Source organism: Somniosus microcephalus, chromosome 22 (assembly GCF_052327205.1).
Source record: "Somniosus microcephalus isolate GS21.2 chromosome 22, FLI_Smic_1.0, whole genome shotgun sequence".
Taxonomy (NCBI): domain Eukaryota; kingdom Metazoa; phylum Chordata; class Chondrichthyes; order Squaliformes; family Somniosidae; genus Somniosus; species Somniosus microcephalus.
In genome coordinates, this window is record NC_141008.1 from 66,784,475 (window position 1) to 66,807,162 (window position 22,688).

The 22,688-nt window shown below is 43.2% G+C and overlaps 1 protein-coding gene across 11 annotated transcripts in view; it reads left to right on the top strand.

Annotated features, from left to right (window-relative positions):
- The window catches only part of myo18ab (myosin XVIIIA b), a 256,934-nt gene that overhangs the window by 72,209 nt on the left and 162,037 nt on the right, over nucleotides 1–22,688 (top strand). Inside the window, exon 1 of one of the 11 annotated variants that reach the window (XM_085964999.1) lies at nucleotides 3,277–3,391. The exons of 9 other annotated variants lie outside the window; for them this stretch is intronic. In XM_085964999.1, the coding sequence (XP_085821125.1) occupies nucleotides 3,371–3,391 (21 nt within the window). In that variant the 5' untranslated portion in view covers nucleotides 3,277–3,370. Of the gene's footprint in view, nucleotides 1–3,276; nucleotides 3,392–22,688 lie in introns of those variants that run through there. One more of the 11 variants, XM_085964997.1, reaches the window with a different exon arrangement.

Here is a 22,688-nt window from a genome sequence, read left to right on the forward strand (position 1 = left end):
TTTGGAGACATACAATCCCTGAGAGTGCAGCGATAGGAAATTAGCAGCTAACTGTAACACTGCTGCATAGGATTACATGGTTTTTGTAGCACAGAAACAGGCCATTCGACCCAACTAGTCTATTCTGGTGTTTATGCTCCAACATAAAATGCTAATTGGGGTCCTGCAGTGTATATAGGATCTTAATTTCCATTTTTGGACTGAACTGGGTGAAGTGTGCGCCGTTCACGCTCCAACCATTATTGCCGTTGCCTGGCTAAGAGCATCCCAAAAGTAAGCTGCTCTTTTTTTTGTAGGACCTGGTGATGCAGGAGTGCTCCTCTCGGCTCCACAAAGCTAACTTGAGCCACTGCCACTCTGGCTCCCCCCCTCTCCGATATCGGCCCTCTTTGCCACAAGAATGTAGATCCATGGGGAAAGAGGCTGATTTTACAGCGACTCTGAGCCGGTGGGCTGCCCCGGGGTGCTTGATCTCTAGCTACAGCTCGCCATCCTGATGCTAATCAGTCCCGGCCCTCAAAATGGACTGGACCTCAACATTCTGTGTTCTGCTGGCTAGCCACCTGAACTCTGCTAGGGGGAGATCCACCGTAATTATGGTGTGTTACTGGAGTCACATATAGGGTAGATTAGGTGACAATCTTGATCAATCAGGGGAAAAATACATCTCCATCCATAGAGCAGACCAAAAGGTACTTCTGGGCACACTGAAGATTCTATCATATCAGCAAATCATATTTTTAGATCTTGGCATAGTAGAAATAAAAGTTATAACTGAGAAGGTTCAGATTCAAGTTTTGTAATCTCTTAAATAGCAAGATTCCAGGTTATTAGAAGAAACAAGAAGAATTCTGGTCACTGCTGGCAGATCATAGGAATTTACCAGAGAGCCAAACCTGACATTCATAACCCCCAGTTCTGCTAAAACTTCAGGGCCTAGAAATTCAAGTAGGCTGGAAACCTGCCGCTAACAGCGCTAACCAAGGCCAACGGCCACCTGCAGAAAGAGCGCAGGCAGCACTGGTATTTTGGTGCTGCCTGCTATTCTACATCAATGGAGCGGAGAATCTGTGGTGTAGCATGCTCGTTCCGGCGCTAACCTCAGGAGGCTGAACATCGCGTCTGAAGGCTTGGTGCGGCATTCTCTGGCAATGTGCTGTATCTGAGCATTTGGTGACTGCTCCTGGGTTTTGATATCGAGTCCGCTGATGGCCCTTGTAGGGTTGGAGCATTGTGCATTGTGGCACATCACGAGGCATTTGTTTGTCCACGGCTCCCTTCTTAATTGCGCGGACATTTCTCTGGGTGTTGTGTGGGGTCCACAAATGGGTGTCAGACTGCCTGGTACTCCCACTTTCGCTGGCTGCCATAGCTCCACAGATCTTTCACCCAGATGGTTTGTGTGTGGAGATTTGTGCTTCACCATGGAGCTGGAGGGGGATGGGATGGGAGGGGTGATGGGGTTGTACCCTCTTGCAACTAGCAGTGATAGTGCACTAGCCTGCAGATCGCTTAGATAATTCATTCCCTGGTAAGTGGCTCTTAAAGCACAGGCTGAGATCTGGAGGGACTCCTGGAAACGCCACGTAAAAACTGGCACAGATGTCCTTAAACTGTTGCATGAGACATCAATGGAAAGAAATTTTACAAAAAAGGGGAACATGAACTCTTGGTCAGGAGTTTACTGGTGTAAATGGTGCAGAAGTGAATTCAATTAAATTTTTAACAGCAAACTTTGTAGAACGCTTGGTGAGAGTATGCTGTCAAGCCTTTTAAAAGCAGACTTCCGAATTTTGCATATCATTTTATCAGTTCCTAAACTAGAAAACTACAACGTATTTTTCCTCCGATTATTACAACTGTAGTACAGTACAGTTTATTTTAAAAGTACCTCCTATACTGTTTGACTGACCTGGGGAGAGACTTGATGCATCTCAGTGGAAGCAGTTTTCACTCCAATAGCTCTCCATAGTTAACAGTTATCACAGCAGCTGTTTACAGTATAGGTTCTAACTCTCTGCTGCTTTCTCCACCCCTCTCCATGCTGTCAATGGCAGCATGCATGGGCGTGATTTGGAGAGGGAGGTAAGAGGAGCGGTGAGCTCCAAAATTGATGAGGGTGTGTCAATTTGGCACGCCGATTTGACATCACGCTCCTAATTAAAATACTTTCTACGAGCGCAGACAACGGCAGCGCTGCTGACTTGCCGAAAATGACGGCTGCCGTGAGACCCTCCAGAAGCAGGTGGAAGTGAGCTGGCTGCCATTTTTTTCAACAAAGCAGGCCTTAATGGCCAGTGCGAACACCTCCAAATTCTGGGCCCAGGTTCTCCTCCACAGTGGTGTCAGACCACCCCCTCCAGAACTGCTAAAGATCAAATGTTTACCTCCAACTGGTACATCGTGTACACCATCTTGCTGTGTGTCATTAAGTGTCAGTCTTGGCTCTGGCAACACTCTCGTCTCTGAGTCAGAAGTTTCTGGGTTCAAGCCCCACTCCAGGACTTCAGCAAATAATCTAGGATGACCCTGCAGTACAGTACGGGAGGAGTGCTGCACTGTCGGAGGTATCATCCTTGTGGCCATAAAGGGACAAGCCAACATATGCACAGCTTCCCCGTAGCAGCCGAATAATGAATTACGTAGTGTAACGCCTCTGCCATTCTAAAACCACACATCAGTCGACTTACAGTGAGCGTAGTATTTTTAAATAGTTACAACTGACCATGCATTTTAATCCCTATAATTTAATCTGCTCACTTAGTGATTTTTTAATACTGAAGCTGTCTAGGATTAACTGATGTGGCAGTGTTGATTACGATTTTAATCTTGTTTATGTTACAAAATGTGAAAAAATGGAGTACTGTGGCGCGCCTCAAAGGGTTAACCAGCGATATCTGCAGCAAACATATGCTGCAAATTAGTTCTGAACAGGAAAAGGAGGGTTTTGTTTTCCCTCCGAATGGAAATAGCGTCAACGATTACCATGGTGTTGTTTCCCCCAAAAGGGAATAAACGCACCAGAAATATGACGTGTAGACAACCAGATGATGGCAGAATTTCCTGGCGTTGTAGCATTTTATACACAATGCTGTTTTTCAATGACTTCACAGGGGAAGAAAAAAATGAAAAAGAGTTACGGTGGAGCACCAACTGTTGGAATTGAGCATACATTCTTTTGTTATTTTTAGAAGGCCTGTAACTACCCAGCTGTCTCGTTGCAGTGCCAGTGAAATGACACTTTGACAGCCTATCACATTTCTCCTTCACTCTGAACGGAAGCTTGCATCAGTGGCTGGGGTACTTCTTCAAAACTGCTCTGTTGGGGAGTGTATGTAGTTGGCGGCTCGAGTTTTATTTTTAAAGCTAGATGCGAGAAGATAGAAACAAGGTATTTGAAATAAAGTAATTTTTTTGCTTCCTGTGCTGTTAAATAATGTAACACAGATTATACCAACCTTTCTTATCTATAAGTTAGAGTGCTGCCTTGTTTAGGCCAAAGTTGTTGCCTATGCCTATTTTTAGTGATCACAGAAAGTGGTGCAGGCATGTCTGGTTCTATTGCTGAATCATTTTGTCCAAAATGGTTCTGTGAGGTTGCCTTCAATTTTAAACCCGTTTCAATTTCTTAATATTGCTCTATACTGTACAGTGAAGTTGATTCTAAGTTTGTGTTACTTGGACCAAAACAAAGAACAAATGCATATATGCCATTTCAGAGCTGTATGTGTACATATTTTTAGATTTGTTCATTGAAGGAGAACACTTGTACATTATAACACCGTATTGTTTTTTCTGGTATGCCTTCATTTACTATTGGAATTGGAATTTGTGGCAATGTTTAAAAATATTCTATAAAGTCTTCAGACTGATCTTTGAACCCTTGTTAACCCTTGGACAGTCTATAGTTTAGTGTGATGCCTGATTTGGTTCTAATGCAATAAGAAGGTTTGATTTGAAGCAATGTCTTGACTTTGAACTTTATTGCCATTTTTATTCACAAAGAAGAAAATTTATTCATGTCCTATCTTTTTGTGAGGGTGTGATGTCCCCTCTACTATGGTGTTGCCTACATTATAGAACTAATCCTTCATGTGAAACACATCTTTGCTTAAAAGTGAGGAGTTTAGCACAACTGCTTTGAGATTAAGCTATTTTTAAAATGACTGACCTTAAAATGAACTCCTCTTTGCTGAAACAAAAAATATTTCTCTGTGCCTGGATAGGGAGTTTTGGAACAACTTTATAGCACAAAGACTGCCTCTGCCCCTGCCTCAGCCTATCTTCCACTGAACTCTCTTCCATGCCGTAGTCACCTCCAGACTCGACAATTGAATGCTTCCCTGGCCAGCCTCCCATCATCCATTTTCTGTAGATTTCAGCTCATTCAAAACTCTGTTGCCCGTGTGCTATCCTGCAGTTTTACTCCTCCATCACCTGTGTCCTTGCTGGCCCGCATTGGCTTTGGATTCTCCAACACCTCCAATTTTGAATCCTTAGCCTTGTATTTTAAACCCTTTCATAGCCTCACCCCTCCCTATCTCTGTAACCTCTCCCCTTGAACTCGAGCCTTTTGTGTGTGCCTTTCTCTCTTCTCATCATTGCTGGCTGTGCCTTCAGCCGTCCAGGTTTTATGCTCTGGAATTCCCTCCCTTAACCCCACTGACTCTCCACCTGTCTTCCCCTGTTTTAAGGCCCTCCTTAAAACCCAAAGCTTTGACCAACCTTTTGGTAACCTCTCCTAATATCTTTGTCTTGGCATCCATTTTTGTTTCAATATGATGCACCTTGGTATGGATTACTATGTTAAAGGCACTGTTTAAAGGCAAACTGTTTTTGTGCCTTCATAGTGTGTGTTTCCATTCGAGACACTTGTCTGGAAAAAAAAATTGTTCAGAACAGTCAATTTGTTGAGATATTGAATTGAAGAATTTTGAATTTGTCAAAAGGAGTTATCAAATTAAAGAGCAAACTCCTACTTTGAGAAATAAATCATTTACTGGCTTGTAAGGAAGTAAAAGTAGCGAAATTAAATCAATAACGAGAACAGTAACTATAAACAAACACATTTTGTGCTGGGGCAAAAGAGAAGAGACTGTTTGTTTAAAACAGAATAGAGCCAAATATATAGTCATATAATTCTGTGGTTTAAAATATATACATAGTTTTGTTGAGTTGGGATTGTGGACAAGCAAAGAAATGATTAATTTCTCCATCCCCATCCCTTGAAGCAAAATCACCTTTACTTTTGGGAAACTAGAGGTTTTTATGGTAAAAGAGCTTTAGAAAGAATATCAATTACACCATCCAACAAAAAAAGAGGAAATGTCTGCATTGGATTGGGAATTCTGTGCTGCAAGGACATTTGCTACCCGTAAAAGAGAAATAAGTATTAAAGTTAGAGAGGAACTCTGCTGCAAGAGCCAGACATTGAAATTACAGTTTAAAAAAATGCTAGTTCCTCTTTCTCCTTCATTTCCCCCCCCCCCCCCCCACAAGGCCCCAGGATATACTACTACATTTGGTGAAATAATACTGTACTGGTTTGTAATGAAGCAGAGGAATTGGAAATTTAGTACACAAAATAATATACTGAATGGAGGAGCTTGGATGTTGAGTATGTGAATTACAGTTAAATTCCAACTATCCAAATTCAATGCTTTAGTCATTGAAAAGCATACTCACAATCACATCTATGCATGTTAGTCTGAGACTGTCTGAATTTTTGCAACAGCTGGGACATACCTGTCTAGAAATGGTGCAAATGTTCTGTCGCAGGTATCTTGTCCCATTGGCAACTTATTGCGTTTGACATGTTTTGCTCTTGTTAAGACTATGACATTGATCATTAAGGAAGACATTGAATATGGAAAATACATTAAGCATGAAGCAGCTCTGTCTGTAACCTCAAATGCAATTACATTGCAAAGATTTAAAGAGACTCTGCAAAGCATTGATGAAAATGATGACTATGACATTCATGATTGACTGTTTACTGGCCATAGTTTGTGCTTTCAACAGTCTATAGTTCCTTGGTGTATCTCGGAACAAAGACATAGTTCATTATTTGTTGGAGAATTCTGAGAAATCTACGCTTCAAAAATATTATGGGTTTTGTCCCTAATTTTGGAGGCAATAGCCGATGAGGGATGGATTGTGAGGTTTTAGTGAAGAAACGACTAATCGCATTCACAGTTATCCATAAGAGAAGGAAGTTTTGTATAAGTGTTTAGATACGGTGCTGCAACTGACCCACAACATAGAAACATAGGAGCAGGAGTAGGCCCTTCGAGCCTGCTCCGCCATTCAATATGATCATGGCTGATCCTCTATCTCAATACTATATTCCCGCTCTCCCCATACCCCTTGATGCCTTTTTTTGTCTAGAAATCTATCTATCTCCTTCTTAAATATATTCAGTGACTTGGCCTCCACAGCCTTCTGTGGTAGAGAATTCCACAGTTTCACCACCCTCTGAGTGAAGAAATTTCTTCTTACCTCAGTCCTAAAATGTCCTACCCCGTATCCTGAGACTGTGACCCCTCGTTCTAGACCCCCCCAGCCAGGGGAAACATCTTCCCTGCATCCAGTCTGTCTAGCCCTGTCAGAATTTTATACGTTTCAATGAGATCCTCTCTCATCTAAACTCTAGTGAATACAGGCCTAGTCGACCCAATCTCTCCTCATACGACAGTCCTGCCATCCCAGGAATCAGTCTGGTGAACCTTCGCTGCACTCATTCTATGACAAGTATATCCTTTCTTAGGTAAGGAGACCAAAACTGCACACACTACTCCAGGTGTGGTCTCACCAAAGCCCTGTATAACTGTAGTAAGACATCCTTGCTCCTGTACTCGAATCCTCTTGCAATGAAGGCCAACATACCATTTGCCTTCCTAACTGCTTGCTGCACCTGCAGTTTTGCTTTGTGACTGGTGTACAAGGACACCCAGGTCCCTCTGTACATCAACATTTCCCAATCTATCACTATTTAAATAATACTCTGCCTTTCTGTTTTTCCTACCGAAGTGGATAACTTCACATTTACCCACGTTCTACTGCATCTGCCATGTATTTGCCCACTCGCTCATCTTGTCTAAATCACCTTGAAGCCTCTTTGCATCCTCCTCACAAACCCACCTAGTTTTGTGTCGTCACCAAACTTGGAAATATTACATTTGGTTCTCATCCAAATCATTGATATATATTGTGACTAGCTGGGGCCCAAGCACTGATCCCTGCGGTACCCCACTAGTCACCACCTGCCACCCTGAAAAAGACCCATTTATTCCTACTCTCTGTTTCCTGTCTGTTATCCAATTTTCAATCCATGCCAGTATATTACCCCCAATCCCACTAACCTCTTATGTGGGACTTTATCAAAGGCCTTCTGAAAATCCAAATACACCACATCCACTGGTTCTCCCTTATCTATTCTACCAGTTGCATCCTCAAAAGACTCCAGTAGGTTTGTCAAACACGATTTCCCTTTCATAAATCCCGTTGATATTTTCTAAGTGTCCTGTTATCACATCCTTTATAATAGACTCTAGCATTGTCCCTACTACTGATGTTAGGCTAACCGGTCTGTAGTTCCCTGTTTCCTCTCTCCATCCTTTTTTAAATAGTGGGGTTACATTTGCCACCCTCCAATCTGCAGGAACTGTTCCATAATCTATAGAATTTTGGAAGATGACAACCAGAAGAATCTTCAGGAAATGCTACAGAGAACTTTGAGGCTTTAGGGAGAAAGGGTATAACTACTAGGATTGGTTACTGCACTGTAAACCACTTGGATATCACCCTGACCAAAGTGAACGATTTTGCAAAATTAATTTTTTGCTAACTGTACGTTTCTTCCATATTATTAAGGACATTGAAATAATAAAGGTTAAAAGGCCACTTGTTTTATGCTATGAATGTATAATGACACATTTTCTGAAGGACCTCATTCTTCCCAGAATAGAGACTGACACTCTACATAATGCTGACCTATGTGCAGGAGCTCGTGAAAGCAGCAACTGAACTAATGACTAACTGATAATTTGCTACATTATGACAGTGACCACACTTCAAAAGTGCTTAATTGGCTATAAAGTGCTTTGGGGCATCCTGAGGTCGTGAAAGGCGCTGTATAAATGCAAGTCTCTCACCTCTCTCTCTCTCTCTCTCTCTCTCTCTCTCTCTCTCTCTCTTTTCTCTCTCCTTTCTTTCTCCCCTCCTTTTTTTTCCTCTCTCTCTCTTTCTCTTGCTTTCTCTCTCTCTCTCTCTTCCCGTTTGAAAGTCTGCCATGGATGTGTGTGTGTCTCTCGTAAAACTGGAGCCTTTATTAAATGAATTGATTAAAATATGCCTGAATAGTGCTTTCACCTTGTCATATTCAGAGCCCAGCATTGCTAATGAAAGCAGAAATGTGGATATGGCAGAGGCAGCTCTTTTACAATGAGCTAATGGCTTCTCTGCAGGATCTTTGGAAGCTTTTTTAGCATTTTGTCATTTGGTGAGCTTCATCAATCTATATTTAAGAACATGGAAGTTTGAATACAATCCAAACAGAGTATGATAGCCTCGTGGTTATGGCACTGGACTGACAACCCAGAGGCCGTGAACTCAAATATCCCAATGGGGAAAAAAAAAACCTGTTGTGGCTGGTGCCAGAAAAATTACCATGAAAGGTGCTGGATTGTCATAAAAACCCAGTGGGGTCTCTTCTGCCCTTCAGGGAGGGACCTGCCACCCCAACTTGATCTGACCCGCATGCAAATCCAGTCCCACACTTTGGGAACTGGGAATGGGCAATAAACATTGGCCCAGAAATTCGGGTCGGGGGCTTCCCGCGGGTGTAAGCCCCCAACCTGCACTTACCTTGCGCGCCGGCAGTTGAGCTTTAGGGCCCCGTAGAATTCTGCTCCGGGGCCTGGCCCAGCTGTTGGCGCGCTGTGCTTGCGTGTCCCAGGGGCGTAGTTAGTGCGATGCATCCCCTGGGATCACGTGAGCCATGGGCAGCCAATCGGAGGAGGGAAAAGCCCATTCATAAGATTGACAGGAAGACCTGTCAAAACTTATAAATACTACAGGCCCCAAAATAGCAGTAAACCTTCAAATAATTTTTTTTTTAAATCACACTTTTTTAAAATAAACTATAAATTACATTAAATAACTATTTTAAACAATAATTTAAATTTTTGAAAAAAATAATTTTATATTCTAACGGGGCTAAAAATAAACTTGCCTTGCTTTAAAGTATTTAAAAATAATAAACCTGTGGAAAAAATGTTTTAATTTTAATTAATTGACCACTTACCTTGCAAAAAGCAGGCCTTATGCCTGCTTTTTAAATGTGTAAATCCTGCAGGCTTACCCTCCCCGGGAAAACCTGTTTTTAAAAAAAAACCTAAGTTCAAAGCGCACGCGTAGCCTCTCCTGCGCACACGTTCGACCTCTGAACCTCTTCGTTCAGGGGAACGGAAGTGCCGGTTTCCCGCACATGCGCAGTGCATGCAGAAAACCGGCACTTCCATTCGGCCTACGGGTGAGTACCCCGTGCTTCCCACCCGTGGAGACCCGAATTTCTGGGCCATTACCTTCTGTGTTTCCCCAGAACTAATTTTTAAAAGTCCACAAAGAACTGAGAAAGAAATAACAATGGAGATTACAACTGCTGATTGTTTTGTGCGGGGGGAAAAATTGACTAACAAGGTTCCATCCCATAATTTGGTTATTACTGAATCCTATTTCATGTTCTTGGTGCATCAATGCAAAGTGCCATAATTTCTTGTAAGGGAGACAGCCATTAAAAGCTTGTACAGTACATTATTTTATATGCAGCTATATGTTGATTATGAACATACAAAAGTGCTGAATGTTCACCGTGTCCATTCTCCACTCGGATCATTGCCCGGGACAAAGCAAACCCACACGGCTTTACTGCATGCGTTACTCACGCTGTTTCATTGTGCCGCCCCGCCTCACATTTTCCCTGCTGTGGACACGCATGTCGGTCACGGGGTGTGTGTGGTAACTTCCGCAATTAACGTTTTTTTAAAAATGAATTGAATTTTAACTTTTAAAAATGTGGTACAGTAGGCTTGTTGCTGCTGAGTTTTGATAAACACAAACTTGTAGTAGAATTGGAAAAATTTGAAGATGAGTCACCACAATTTATAAAAAAAAAAAAATCCCAGTTAAAAGACTGGGACCTAAAAGCAAATGTTCCTCGAAGAACTTAGGTGGAAAAACTTAAGAACAAGAAAGCACTATAAAAGACGAAGAGGAAAAATCGAAGGAAGAGAAATAGACTTGGACAAAAACAAAATATAAAGAATCAGCATAAAACAGAAGATCCAGATCACAGAAACCCCACAGTGCAGATAGAGGCCATTTCGGCCCATCGAGCCTGCACCGACACATATCCCACCCTATCCCCGTAACCCCACGTATTTAATCCCCCTAACACTAAGGGTCAATTTTTTTATCATGGCCAATCAACCTAACCCGCACATCTTTGGATGTACCACAATTCTTTCTTAATTGCCTGTTAGTTCCATTTACAGTACCTGGGCCATTAGTTTTCTAAGTATGCTGATGACCAGAAACATGTGTTTTGGGAACTATCCCGGACTGTAATTGCATTTTAAAACTTTTCATGCTCCAGACCCTCATAAAAGAGCAGGTTAACGAACATTATTTCAATTTGTTTAGCGGTGAATAAAGATGACATAATCCTGAAAAAATAGGCATTTTATAGTGAATATTATTTAACAAATTCCTGGCTATATAACACCTGTAACTAGGAGGGTTCACCCAGAGGGTTGTGGGGGTCTGGAACTCACTGCCTGAAAGGGTGGTAGAGGCAGGAACCCTAACCACATTTAAAAAGTACTTGGATGTGCACTTGGGATGCTCGAACCTGCAGGGCTACAGACCAAGAGCTGGGACGTGGGATTAGGCTGGATAGCTCTTTGTTGGCCGGCGCGGGCACGATGGGCCGAAATGGCCTCCTTCCGTGCTGTAACTTTCTATGATTCTAGGAGCATGTGGTGATCTGCTGTCGAGCTTTGCCACTGTTTTCTGTCAGTAGGCACTTATCCTTCATGCTGTCCATATCCACAGCAGTTGACTGAGATCGGGAGCTCAATGGTGTACAGGATCAAACCTATACAGTATCCTTCAGATGGTTCAAAGTATTCTTTTGAACTATATTAAAAAAATTAAATAATTTGAATGAAACAGTAAATAACACAGCACAGTGAGAAAAAGATGGAGTAAATGGATCGTTTGAATTGAATAAACTGTATCCCACCACTTTCATAGCACATATGTGATGAAGCCTATAATATAATAATAATTCAAATCACATTTCAGTTTTTTAAAGTTGGACTTGTCAGAAAAGCAAACTGTCTCTGGTTGATTGGCAGTTAGGCATTTGATTGGAAAAATTCTCTCAAAAATCAATTTTAATGCTGCAGCACTTTCCCATAATTGTACATACCTTGGCCGGGATCTTACCTGAAGAGGCGCGTTGGGGGCGGGACTGCTGCCTTTCGGGTTCTAGTCCCGCCCCCAGCGACGTCTGACGAACAGACGCTATTTTCCCCTGATTGACCTTGTTAAGCCCGCCCTGCAGGCTTGCTAGCCAATTAAGGGAAAGCCGGTGTCAGATGACGTCAGTTGATGAAGCTTCATCTGCCGGTTTTCTTAAAGGTATATGCACCGCACTTGTTTGACAGATGATTTGACAGCATTGAGGTACTGTCAAACACGGACGGTCACTGTCCAAAGGTGAGCTCTTGCACCCATGCTCACCAATTACTCTCCTTAGGATAAAACAGATGGCAGCTGAGATTGCAGAAGCCATCTGTCACTTCTCCCAATGAGATGAGCCGACAGAAACACTTCACAGCTTGTCACCTGCAGAAACATCTAAACACATTAAACATTACTTTCATAACTTTTCCTTACCTCTGATACTCACCAGTGTCCTATTGAATCCTTAAAACCACTTCTGTAGCTGCCATATATACACACAAATTACAGTAGACCCACATCACGCTTCACTTACCCTGGCGGGGTTCCCTGATGTCGGGAAGCCTGCAGCAGCAGTGGAAAAAGTCACTTAACTGCCTGTTAATAGGTAGTTAACAGACAGTTAAGTGGCTGTAATCCTCTTCCCACCTCTAGGAGTCGGGACCCTGCGTAAATCGGGGAACCGACTCCCGGGAAGATTGGTTGGAGGCGGGTTGGGAGTGGTTTTGGGACCCGCTCCTATTTTTTGGGACTTTCCCAGCAGTCCCGCCTCCTCGGCTGGTAAAATCAGAAAGCCATGCTCAAACAACTGCTCCACATTGGCTCTGATGGTCATTGTTCTGTCAACCAATATGTGTTTTGGTTTATAATGACTTGATGGATGAAAATAGCACAGATTGGTTTGTTCTAAATAGAGCATTATTGCTATTTTTAGAACCAGATTACATTTAGGTAGTTGAAAATTGCTTACAAGTTTAACACATGCAAATTATTAATATATAGCAGGTTAAGGATAGAAACCGAATTTGTACTTTGTTCAGTTTGATTATATTTTCCAATGTTGGTCATTGTGGTTTGCTGCACCTTAAATAATTTTTTGTTGTGTACAAGTGACCATTCTTCATTGATTTGTATTTACTTTTAGCAAAATCTTGGTGTATAATTTACACAGTTTGGACAAAATGGAAAGCAAAGAACCACTTCTGTCTGCTATACATTAATTTTAACTATCATGCTATTAAACAGTCTGCAGAATGAATTTATTGATATTTTCTGGAGTCACCGACAAGTGAAAAAATGTTAAACGCATTTCTTTTGCGTACTGTTGCCTGTTCTAATAATTGTTGTATTACATTTCTACGGTTGATGTTTTGAACGTTTCAAGTTTACACTAATGCTTTTGAAAGAGGAAACTAACTGAGCAGTACTTCTGCAGTAGGAAGAAAACTCTCTTACAATAGGACCCAAAATGTTTGACTGGACAAAATGTGTTCCTTTTTAAGCACCGGGAGAATGGGGAAGCATCTATTTGAATGGAATCTAGAATGGGGCCTAAAACAACAAGTTTACTTCAGATTTCATCAAGTTTTGGCGATAACTTTGCTCAGATGCGTTTATGCAATGTTTTTGCTGTACATGCACCAACATTATTTTTCGTATGCCTTGCAAATCATTAAAAGATTGTTTTGATAATTTATATGACTATTTAGTTAAACTTACTACAGTACAATATCTGCTCTTCTATTTCCATTTTAACTTACCTTCACGGGTATAGTATCCTTTCCCTGAGTTTCAGTTTTACTGAGAGTAACTGGCCACAGGATCCTCATGCTGTCTGAAAGATTTTAGGGGGAGAAATTCAGCTCACCCGCAGTATGTTTGTGAAGCCAGGAGGAGTAATCCTGCTTCTTCTGTCGCCATAGGAATGAAACTATTAAAAGTTTGCTTACCTTTTTTGAGGGAAGTTAGGCTGCTGAAGAGCTGGAACAATTGGATGGAGCATGCCTCTGCCCATCTGCCCACTTGCCCACCAATTTTGCTTTGGAGTCCTAAAGTCTCCGTTAGGACCCCAACTTACATATTCGAGGCGCCAAACGCCTATTTCAGGTGGACACAATACATACTTGGAAGTCGCCGGCTTTCAATTTGGTAGCCAGCAGACTTCTGGGAGGGATTGCAATCCAATATTTGTCCCCCAAACATTAGTTTTTCACCCGACAAATGGGAGACACTAGGTTGAATTTCTCCTGTAGGACTCTAATCAGATAATTGTACTTTCTGTGCAAGCTGTTACCAAAACATTTATGATGGTCATTTGAAGTACCTAAGGATGCAAATGCTGCACTCTGAAGTCTTGGAACTCCAACTAAAAATGTCTACTTGGGTTTTATCTTCTCGTTTTCACCACTGAATTATTATTTAAACCGAAGAAAAGAAGTTGTTAGTTTGAAACCAGGCTAACCTCCAGTTTGACTCTATAGCAATGGCTATTGATTACTCTACTTTTTGTATAACTTACCCATGATGGATTTGTCAGATAATTTGAATCATCGTCTAATAATCAGAGCTTGTCTTTTCAGTGACTCAGAGCTTTCATTGTTGGCCAAGAGTTGTCTTCACAGCTTCTTCACGTTACCATCTACTGTTTTTCACTTGGCTGCCCCATTTTACATCTGCTAAAAAAAAAATTGACCACTTTTAATGTGTTTCATTGACGGATGGGATACCAAAATTCCCTGGACTCTGGAGAGGTCCCAGCGGATTGGAAAACCGCAAATGTAACACCCCTATTTAAGGTGTGGAGATGCCGGTGTTGGACTGGGGTGGACAAATGTAAGAAGTCACACAACACCAGGTTATAGTCCAACAGTTTTATTTGAGATCACAAGCTTTCGGAGCACTGCTCCTTCATCAGGTGAAGTGGAGAGATGCATAAAGACACAGCTTATATAGTCAGAGAATAATGCCAGATGATTACGGGTAATCTTCCTAACTGCCAATTATCACACCTCGGCAGAGAGATAATCACAGCAATCAAAGGTGTGAATGGTGTCCAAACAGGTTAGTCAGGAAAACATTACATCAAAGAATAATGAGGTGGGGTCACAAGGGGTCAAATGTTGCAGATGCTGGGGTCTGTATGAAAAACAAAAAACAGACAAAAAAACTTTTTTTGCTGGAAATCACAGCAGGTCCGGCCGCATCTGTGTAAAGAGAACAAGCCAACGACGACTCGAGTCTGGATGACCCTACGTCAGGTGGGGTTACATGTAGCGTGACATGAACCCAAGATCCCGGTTGAGGCCGTCCTCATGGGTGCGGAACTTGGCTATCAGTTTCTGCTCTACGATTTTGCGTTGCCGTGTGTCTCGAAGGCCGCCTTGGAGAATGCTTACCCGAAGATCGGAGGCTGAATGTCCTTGACTGCTGAAGTGTTCCCCGACTGGGAGGGAACACTCCTGCCTGGTGATTGTTGCACGGTGTCCGTTCATCCATTGTCGCAGTGTCTGCATGGTCTCGCCGATGTACCATGCTCCGGGGCATCCTTTCCTGCAACGTATGAGGTAGACGACGTTGGCCGAGTCACATGAGTATGCACCATGTACCTGGTGGGTGGTGTCCTCACGTGTAATGATGGTATCTGTGTTGATGATCTGGCATGTCTTGCAGAGGTTGCCGTGGCAGGGTTGTGTGGTGTCGTGGTCACTGTTCTCCTGAAAGCTGGGTAATTTGATGCGAATGATGGTCTGTTTGAGGTTCGGCGGCTGTTTGAAGGCGAGTAGTGGCGGCGTGGGGATGGCCTTAGCGAGGTGTTCGTCATCATCGATGACATGTTGAAGGCTGCGAAGAACATGGCGTAGTTTCTCCGCTCCGGGGAAGTACTGGACGACGAAGGGTACTCTGTTGGTTGTGTCCCGTGTTTGTCTTCTGAGGAGGTCTATGCGATTTTTTTTGCTGTGGCCCGTCTGAACTGTCGATCGATGAGTCGAGCGTCATATCCCGTTCTTACAAGGGCGTCTTTCAGCGTCTGTAGGTTTTCTGCCCTTGCAGCGCGTTCCTATGCAGAGCTAGACAGGTAGCTAACAACTTGATATCTTCCCATAAAAATCATAAGGCTTGACTTTTCTTGTAAACTTTACTGAAAGATTCTTATTGTGAAACTGAAATACAGTACAGAAATGGAAGCACACATTAGTACACAAGCACATAACTGATATGCATACACAAATTTAGGTAAGCCTGAGCAACACAGTACATTTGGCATGTAACTTACCAAAACACGTGGAAACACAGCTTACTGTGAATATACATTTAGCAAACTGAAAGGCATTCTCTTACATGCACTTTAAATTAGCCCTGTACATAGTGCATCAAAATACAGCTACAAGTTAACCAGCTAGACAGAGCGAGCACTTCACGGCTGGCTGTGCAGGTTTGCTAACAGAGAAAAGTTACAAACTAAACATTTTCTGCAAAATATAGTGTACACTAATCATCTATAACATTCTCAAGTACTTACAGACAAATAGTGTCCAAGTAACAAGAAAACAACTTCCCAGACCCTGTGTCGAGCTGCAGGTCTGTGATATACAGTTTACTTTACTGCGCTTTACTGCACTTGCTAGGTACCAAATATCCACTAGGTGGCGGCACACAATGGAAATCGACCCAAATTACTCAAACCCCTGAATTAACTGGAAAACTAACATAAATTCTTAAAGGAAGGCAGCACAGTAGGTGTCCATCGTGTTCCTCCTCGTCTGAGCAGATCCTGTGTATTCGCAGGGCTTGTCCATAGGGGATGGCTTCTTTAACGTGGTTAGGGTGGAAGCTGGAGAAGTGAAGCATCGTGAGGTTGTCCGTGGGCTTGCGGTAGAGTGAAGTGCTGAGGTGTCCGTCTTTGATGGAGATTCGTGTGTCCAAGAATGAAACCGATTCTGAGGAGTAGTCCATGGTGAGTTTGATGGTGGGATGGAACATGTTGATGTTATCGTGTAGTCTTTTCAGTGATTCTTCGCCGTGGGTCCATAGGAAGAAAATGTCGTCGATGTATCTGGTGTATAGCGTTGGTTGGAGGTCCTGTGCAGCGAAGAAGTCTTGCTCGAACTTGTGCATGAAGATGTTGGCGAGACCATGCAGACACTGTGACAACGGATGAACGGACACCGTGCAACAATCGCCAGGCAGGAGTGTTCCCTCCCAGTCGGGGAACACTTCAGCAGTCAAGGACATTCAGCCTCCGATCTTTGGGTAAGCATTCTCCAAGGCGGCCTTCGAGACACACGACAACGCAAAATCGTAGAGCAGAAATTGATAGCCAAGTTCCGCACTCATGAGGACGGCCTCAACCGGGATCTTGGGTTCATGTCACGCTACATGTAACCCCACCTGACGGGTCATCCAGACTCGAGTCGTCGTTGGCTTGTTCTCTCTACACAGATGCGGCCGGACCTGCTGTGATTTCCAGCAAAAAAAAAAGTTTTTTTTGTCTGTTTTTTGTTTTTCATACAGACCCCAGCATCTGCAACATTTGACCCCACCTCATTATTCTTTGATCTAATGTTTTCCTGACTAACCTGTTTGGACACCATTCACACCTTTTGATTGCTGTGATTATCTCTCTGCCGAGGTGTGATAATTGGCAGTTAGAAAGATTACCCGTAATCATCTGGCATTATTCTCTGACTATATAAGCTGTGTCTTTATGCATCTCTCCACTTCACCTGATGAAGGAGCAGCGCTCCGAAAGCTTGTGATTTCAAATAAAACTGTTGGACTATAACCTGGTGTTGTGTGACTTCTTGCATTTGTCCACCCCTATTTAAGGGAGACAGAAAGCTGGAAACTATAGACCAGTTAGCCCAACATCTGTCATTGGGAAAATACTGGAGTCCTTCATTAAGGAAGCAGTAGCAGGGCATTTGGAAAATCATAATGCAGTCAAGCAGAGTCAGCATGGTTTTTATGAAAGGGAAATCATGTTTAACACATGAGGCTGTAACGAGCAGGGTGGATAAGGGTGAGCCAGTGGATGTGGTGTATTTGGATTTCCAGAAGGCATTCGATAAGGTGCCACATAAAAGGTTACTGCATAAGATAAGAGCTCATGGAATTGGGGGTAATATATTAGCATGGATAGAGAATTGGCTAACTAACAGAAAGCAGAGAGTCGGGATAAATGGGTCATTTTCCGGTTGGCAAACGGTAACTAGTGGGGTGCCACAGGGATTGGTGCTGGGGCCTCAACTATTTACAATCAACATTAATGACTTGGAAGAAGGGACCGAGTGTAATGTAGCCAAGTTTGCGGATGATAACAAGATGGGTGGGAAAGCAAGTTGTGTAGAGGACTCAAAGAACCTACAAAGGGATATAGACAGGCTAAGTGAGTGCGCAAACATTTGGCAGATGCAGTATAATGTGGGAAAGTGCGAGGTTATACACTTTGGCAGGAAAAATAAAAAAGCAAATTATTATTTAAATGGAGAGAGATTACAAAATGCTACAGTTCAGAGGGACCGGGGGGTCCTTGTGCATGAAACACAAAAAGTTAGCATGCAGGTACAGCAAGTAATCAAAAAGGAAAATGGAATGTTGGCCTTTATTGCAAGGGGGTTGGAGTATAAAAACAGGGAAGTCCTGCTACAACTGTACAGGGTATTGGTGAGACCACACCTTGAGTACTGCGTACAGTTTTGGTCTCCTTATTTAAGGAAGGATATACTTGCATTGGAGGCAGTTCAGAGACGATTCACACGGTTGATTCCTGAGATGAGGGGGTTGACTTATGAAGAAAGATTGAGCAGGTTGGGCCTATACTCATTGGAGTTTAGAAGAATGAGAAGTGATCTTATTGAAACATATAAGATACTGAGGTAGATGCAGAGAGGATGTTTCTAGAACTCGGGGGCATAGTTTCAGAATAAAGGGTCGCCCTTTCAGAATTGAGATGAGGAGGAATTTCTTCTCAGAGGGTCGTAAATCTGTGGAATTTTCTGCCCCAGAGAGCCGTGGAGGCTGGGTCATTAAATACATTTAAGGTGGAGATAGACAGATTTTTGCAAGATAAAGGAGTGAAGGGTTATGGGGAGCGGGCAGGGAAGTGGCTTTGAGCCCAAGAGCAGCCATGATCTTACTGAATGGCGGAACAGGCTCGAGGGGCCAAGTGGCCTATTCCTGCTCCTATTTCTTATGTTCTTATGTTCTCGGTGTTTAGGTCAGCATTTACATTGGTGCTGAGCCAGCTACCTTTAGCCATGAAGTGCCTGAGGAATGTGGTTACTCACATTTTCTTTTGTGGAACAAACATTTACAGAACCAGTAGACGATTTCTTCTTAGGCAGTCCCTCAGAGCCAAGGATGACTTGCTTCCACATTAAAAATGAGTTCTCAGGTGACTGATGAGTCCAATGCGGGACCTACAGTCTCTGTCACAGCTGGGGCAGACGGTGGTTGAAGGGGCGGGTAGGTGGCGTGCTTGGGTTGACTTGCGCTTGGCTTCTGCTTGCTCCCAGCGAAGAGACTCGAGCTATTCGACGCCTTCCCGGATGCTTCTCCTCCACTTTTTGTACGGTCTTGGGCCAGTGATTCCCAGGTGTCGGTGGGGATGTTGCACTTTTTCAAGGAGGCTTTGAGGGTGTCCTTGAAGCGTTTCCTCTGCCCACCTGGGGCTCTCTTGACGTGTCGGAGCTCCGAGTAGAGCGCTTGTTTTGGGAGTCTCATATCGGGCATGCGGACGATGTGACCCGTCCATCGGAGCTGATTGAGCGTGGTCAAAGCTTCGATGCTGGGGATGTTGGCCTGAGCAAGAACACTGACGTTGGTGCGCCTATCCTGCCAATGGATTTGCAGGATCTTGCGGAGGCAGCATTGGTGGTACCTCTCCAGTGCTTGAGGTGCCTGCTTTACATGGTCCATGTCTGAGGCATACAGGAGGGCGGGTATTACTACTGCTCTGTAGATCATGAGCTTGGTGCCAGGTTTGAGGTCCTGGACTTCAAACACTCTCTTTCTCAGGTGACCGAAGGTTGCACTGGCACACTGAAGGCAGTGTTGGACTTCGTCATCGACGTCTGCCCTTGTTGACGGTAGGCTCCCGAGGTATGGAACGTGATCATTGCATCAACGCTCTTCTCGATCATCTTTGCTGCAATGCTCCAGCTCACCCTCAGTAAGCTCCCCACTGGAGTGGAGCTAATTTACAGAACAAATAGGAAATTGTTCAACCTCCGTCGCCTCCAGTCCAGATCCAAGGTCGTCCCATCCTCTGTCGTCGAATTACAGTATGCAGACGACGCTTGCGTCTGCGCACACTGAGGTCGAACTCCAAACCATCGTTAACACCTTCATCGAAGCGTACGAGAGCATAGGCCTTACACTAAACATCCGTAAGACAAAGGTCCTCTACCAACCTGCCCCCGCCACACAGTACTGCCCCCCCGCCCCCCCGATTATCAAAATCCACGAGCAATTGACTAACAAAGTAATGGAATTCCAGGTCAATTTAGACCAAGGGTGGGCAATTATTTGGGCTGGAGGGCCACTTAACAAGTTTTGGTGAGCTGTTGAGAGCCGCACACACAAAATGAATTGTGTTAACAACAGCTACCATTAAAATTTGTTATGGCATTTATTGTATAAAGAACCATTCATGTCGTTTCCACGCTTAATAAAAATAACACTTATTAACATGCTAACGAACATGACATTCGACAGCGGACACAAACACATATGCATCCTATTCACAACCAAAGAAGGTTTAGAATGCACAAGAAATGTAATCCAATTCTTTTCAGACTATTGTTAAAAGCATCCTTGTTATTAGTCTGCCCATACTTATTTCTAACCCTGTGCCTTTTTACTACTTTAAAGCTTTATTTATTTTTTGTTCTTTTAAAACAGTGTCAGCTGTGGCTCAGTTAGTAGCACACTCGCCTCTGAGTCAGAAGGGTGTATATAAAGCTAGGCTGACACTCCAGTGCAGTGCTGCACTGTTGGAGGTGCCATCTTTTGGATGAGACATTAAACCGAGGCCCCGTCTGCTTTCTCAAGTGGACGTAAAAGATCCCATGGCACTATTTCGAAGAAGAGCAGGGGAGTTATCCCTGGTGTCCTGGCCAATATTTATCCCTCAACCAACATAACAAAAACCGATTATCTGGTCATTATCACATTGCTGTTTGTGGGATCTTGCTGTGCGCAAATTGGCTGCCACGTTTCCCACATTACAACAGTGACTCCACTTCAAAAGTACTTCATTGACTGACTGTAAAGCGCTTTGCGACGTCCGGTGGTCGTGAAAGGCGCTATATAAATGCAAGTCTTTCCTTTTTCATTAACTTGTACCCAAGAGCTCAAAATCGGGTAGTGCCACATCTTCAGGTGACTAAAGGCACACTGATATTTCCAAAGTGAAGAGGCAACACTTTGCTGTCCCTACTATTTTAATCACCGACCAGATGATATTAATTTAAAAATTGATATTTTACACATATTGGCTGTTAAAATCTATACACAGTCGTTACGGAAAAAAATGTTGTTCCTTCTAACCGCTTGCCCTTCCATATTAAATTAAACAAAAGGAGAAGCAGCAGTGGTAAGTCAATGGACAAACTGCTTCGAGCAACTGATGAGCAGGAAAACAGAAACTCAAACTACAACATTGGTAATAATGGTACCTCTAAAACTGGGAATCATGTTCTCGTTTGGCTTTTGTCACGTTTCTGCACTAAAACTATCGGAAGAAGCTACCTGGACCCTGCTGGTACCAATTGTAAAATACTCAACAATCTATCATTAGCTGCGAACGGCAGACTTTTAATACAAATCAGTTTTAACTGGAATGATTTGGTGGAAAAGTTTTTGTTCTCTTCTGTCTGACACGGTGCTTGTCCTTGTCTGCAGGAACGAGGACTGAAGTCAGACAAAAGGTTCCCGAGTGCCCAACACTTGCCCAAAACGCTCTTTTGTTCAGCTTCAACACCTATTTAATGCTAAATGACAGCTAACTTCAGGTCCTTTGAAATATTTCCCAGACATGGTGAGAGGGGAGCGGGGGGCTGGGCGGCTGCCTTTACTGAGGCACAACACCAAACATGAGAAGCGAAGGACCAAGGCCCGCCCGCCACATCAGGACACCGAATGGACAAACGTCGGGCTTCAGTCAGGCAGCGCTGTTGCCAGAGAGTCCAGTTTGAAAACCACACTGCGGCTGGATATGGTCCACGGGCTGCATTTTGCCTACCACTGGTTTAGACTGCTCCTTTTCATCTGGCTCTGCAGCCCATTGACAATAAGGTCCTGTCCCATGTAGATATAGTTACAGACACTGACTTGGAGAATGATTTCACCTCAAGGCAGCGGACCCCATTCCTGCTGAGGATGAGCATTATCTATAATTTGATGGCGAATTTTCCATGTCTTATAGTCCCACTAAAATCTATCACCAAGGTTCCAGGAGTATTAGCTTAAAATGGTGAATGAGTGCTCTACACTGTATGCAAATAAAGTCATCATTGCGAATAGGAATGCGTACAGTCCATCTGGCCAGTCCCAGTGTTAAGGAAATCCCACTAGACCTCTAATAACCACATTTTTCTCCAGGTGTTTAACTGAGTACTGATACAGTCAGTGTCCACTGCTTTTCTTGGCTATCCATTCCATACATTCACACCTTCTGCGTGAAGTATTTAAATCTACTGTCCTATCATACTTAAGTTTGAGCCTATGCCCTCTTGTTGTAGAATCTGTGACTATGTTGAACACATTGATGTATATCTTGTCTTGGCAACTAGAGATGGGCAATAAACTAGCCAGTGATGCCCACAACCTGAGAATGAATAAACATCTGATTGATGAGATGTGTCTGGGCTAGGACTAGTCAGACATTCATCTTTATGCCAATAATATGAGAGCTGCTGCAGCTGCACCTCAGCATATAGTATTGATTTTTTTTAAAATTCATACAAAATGACCGCAGCACATTTTCACATACTACTTCTGCCTGAGAAGCACTGTGTCACCTGGAGTTTTGTTTGTAATATGCAGAAATTAAAATCCAGTTAACTATCAGTTGCTAAATTTAAGTTGTTGTAGCGTGCATTCAGTTACGAGAAATTCACGGCTTTTCCATTTGCGCTCCAGTACAATGTTTCTTGTGTTCA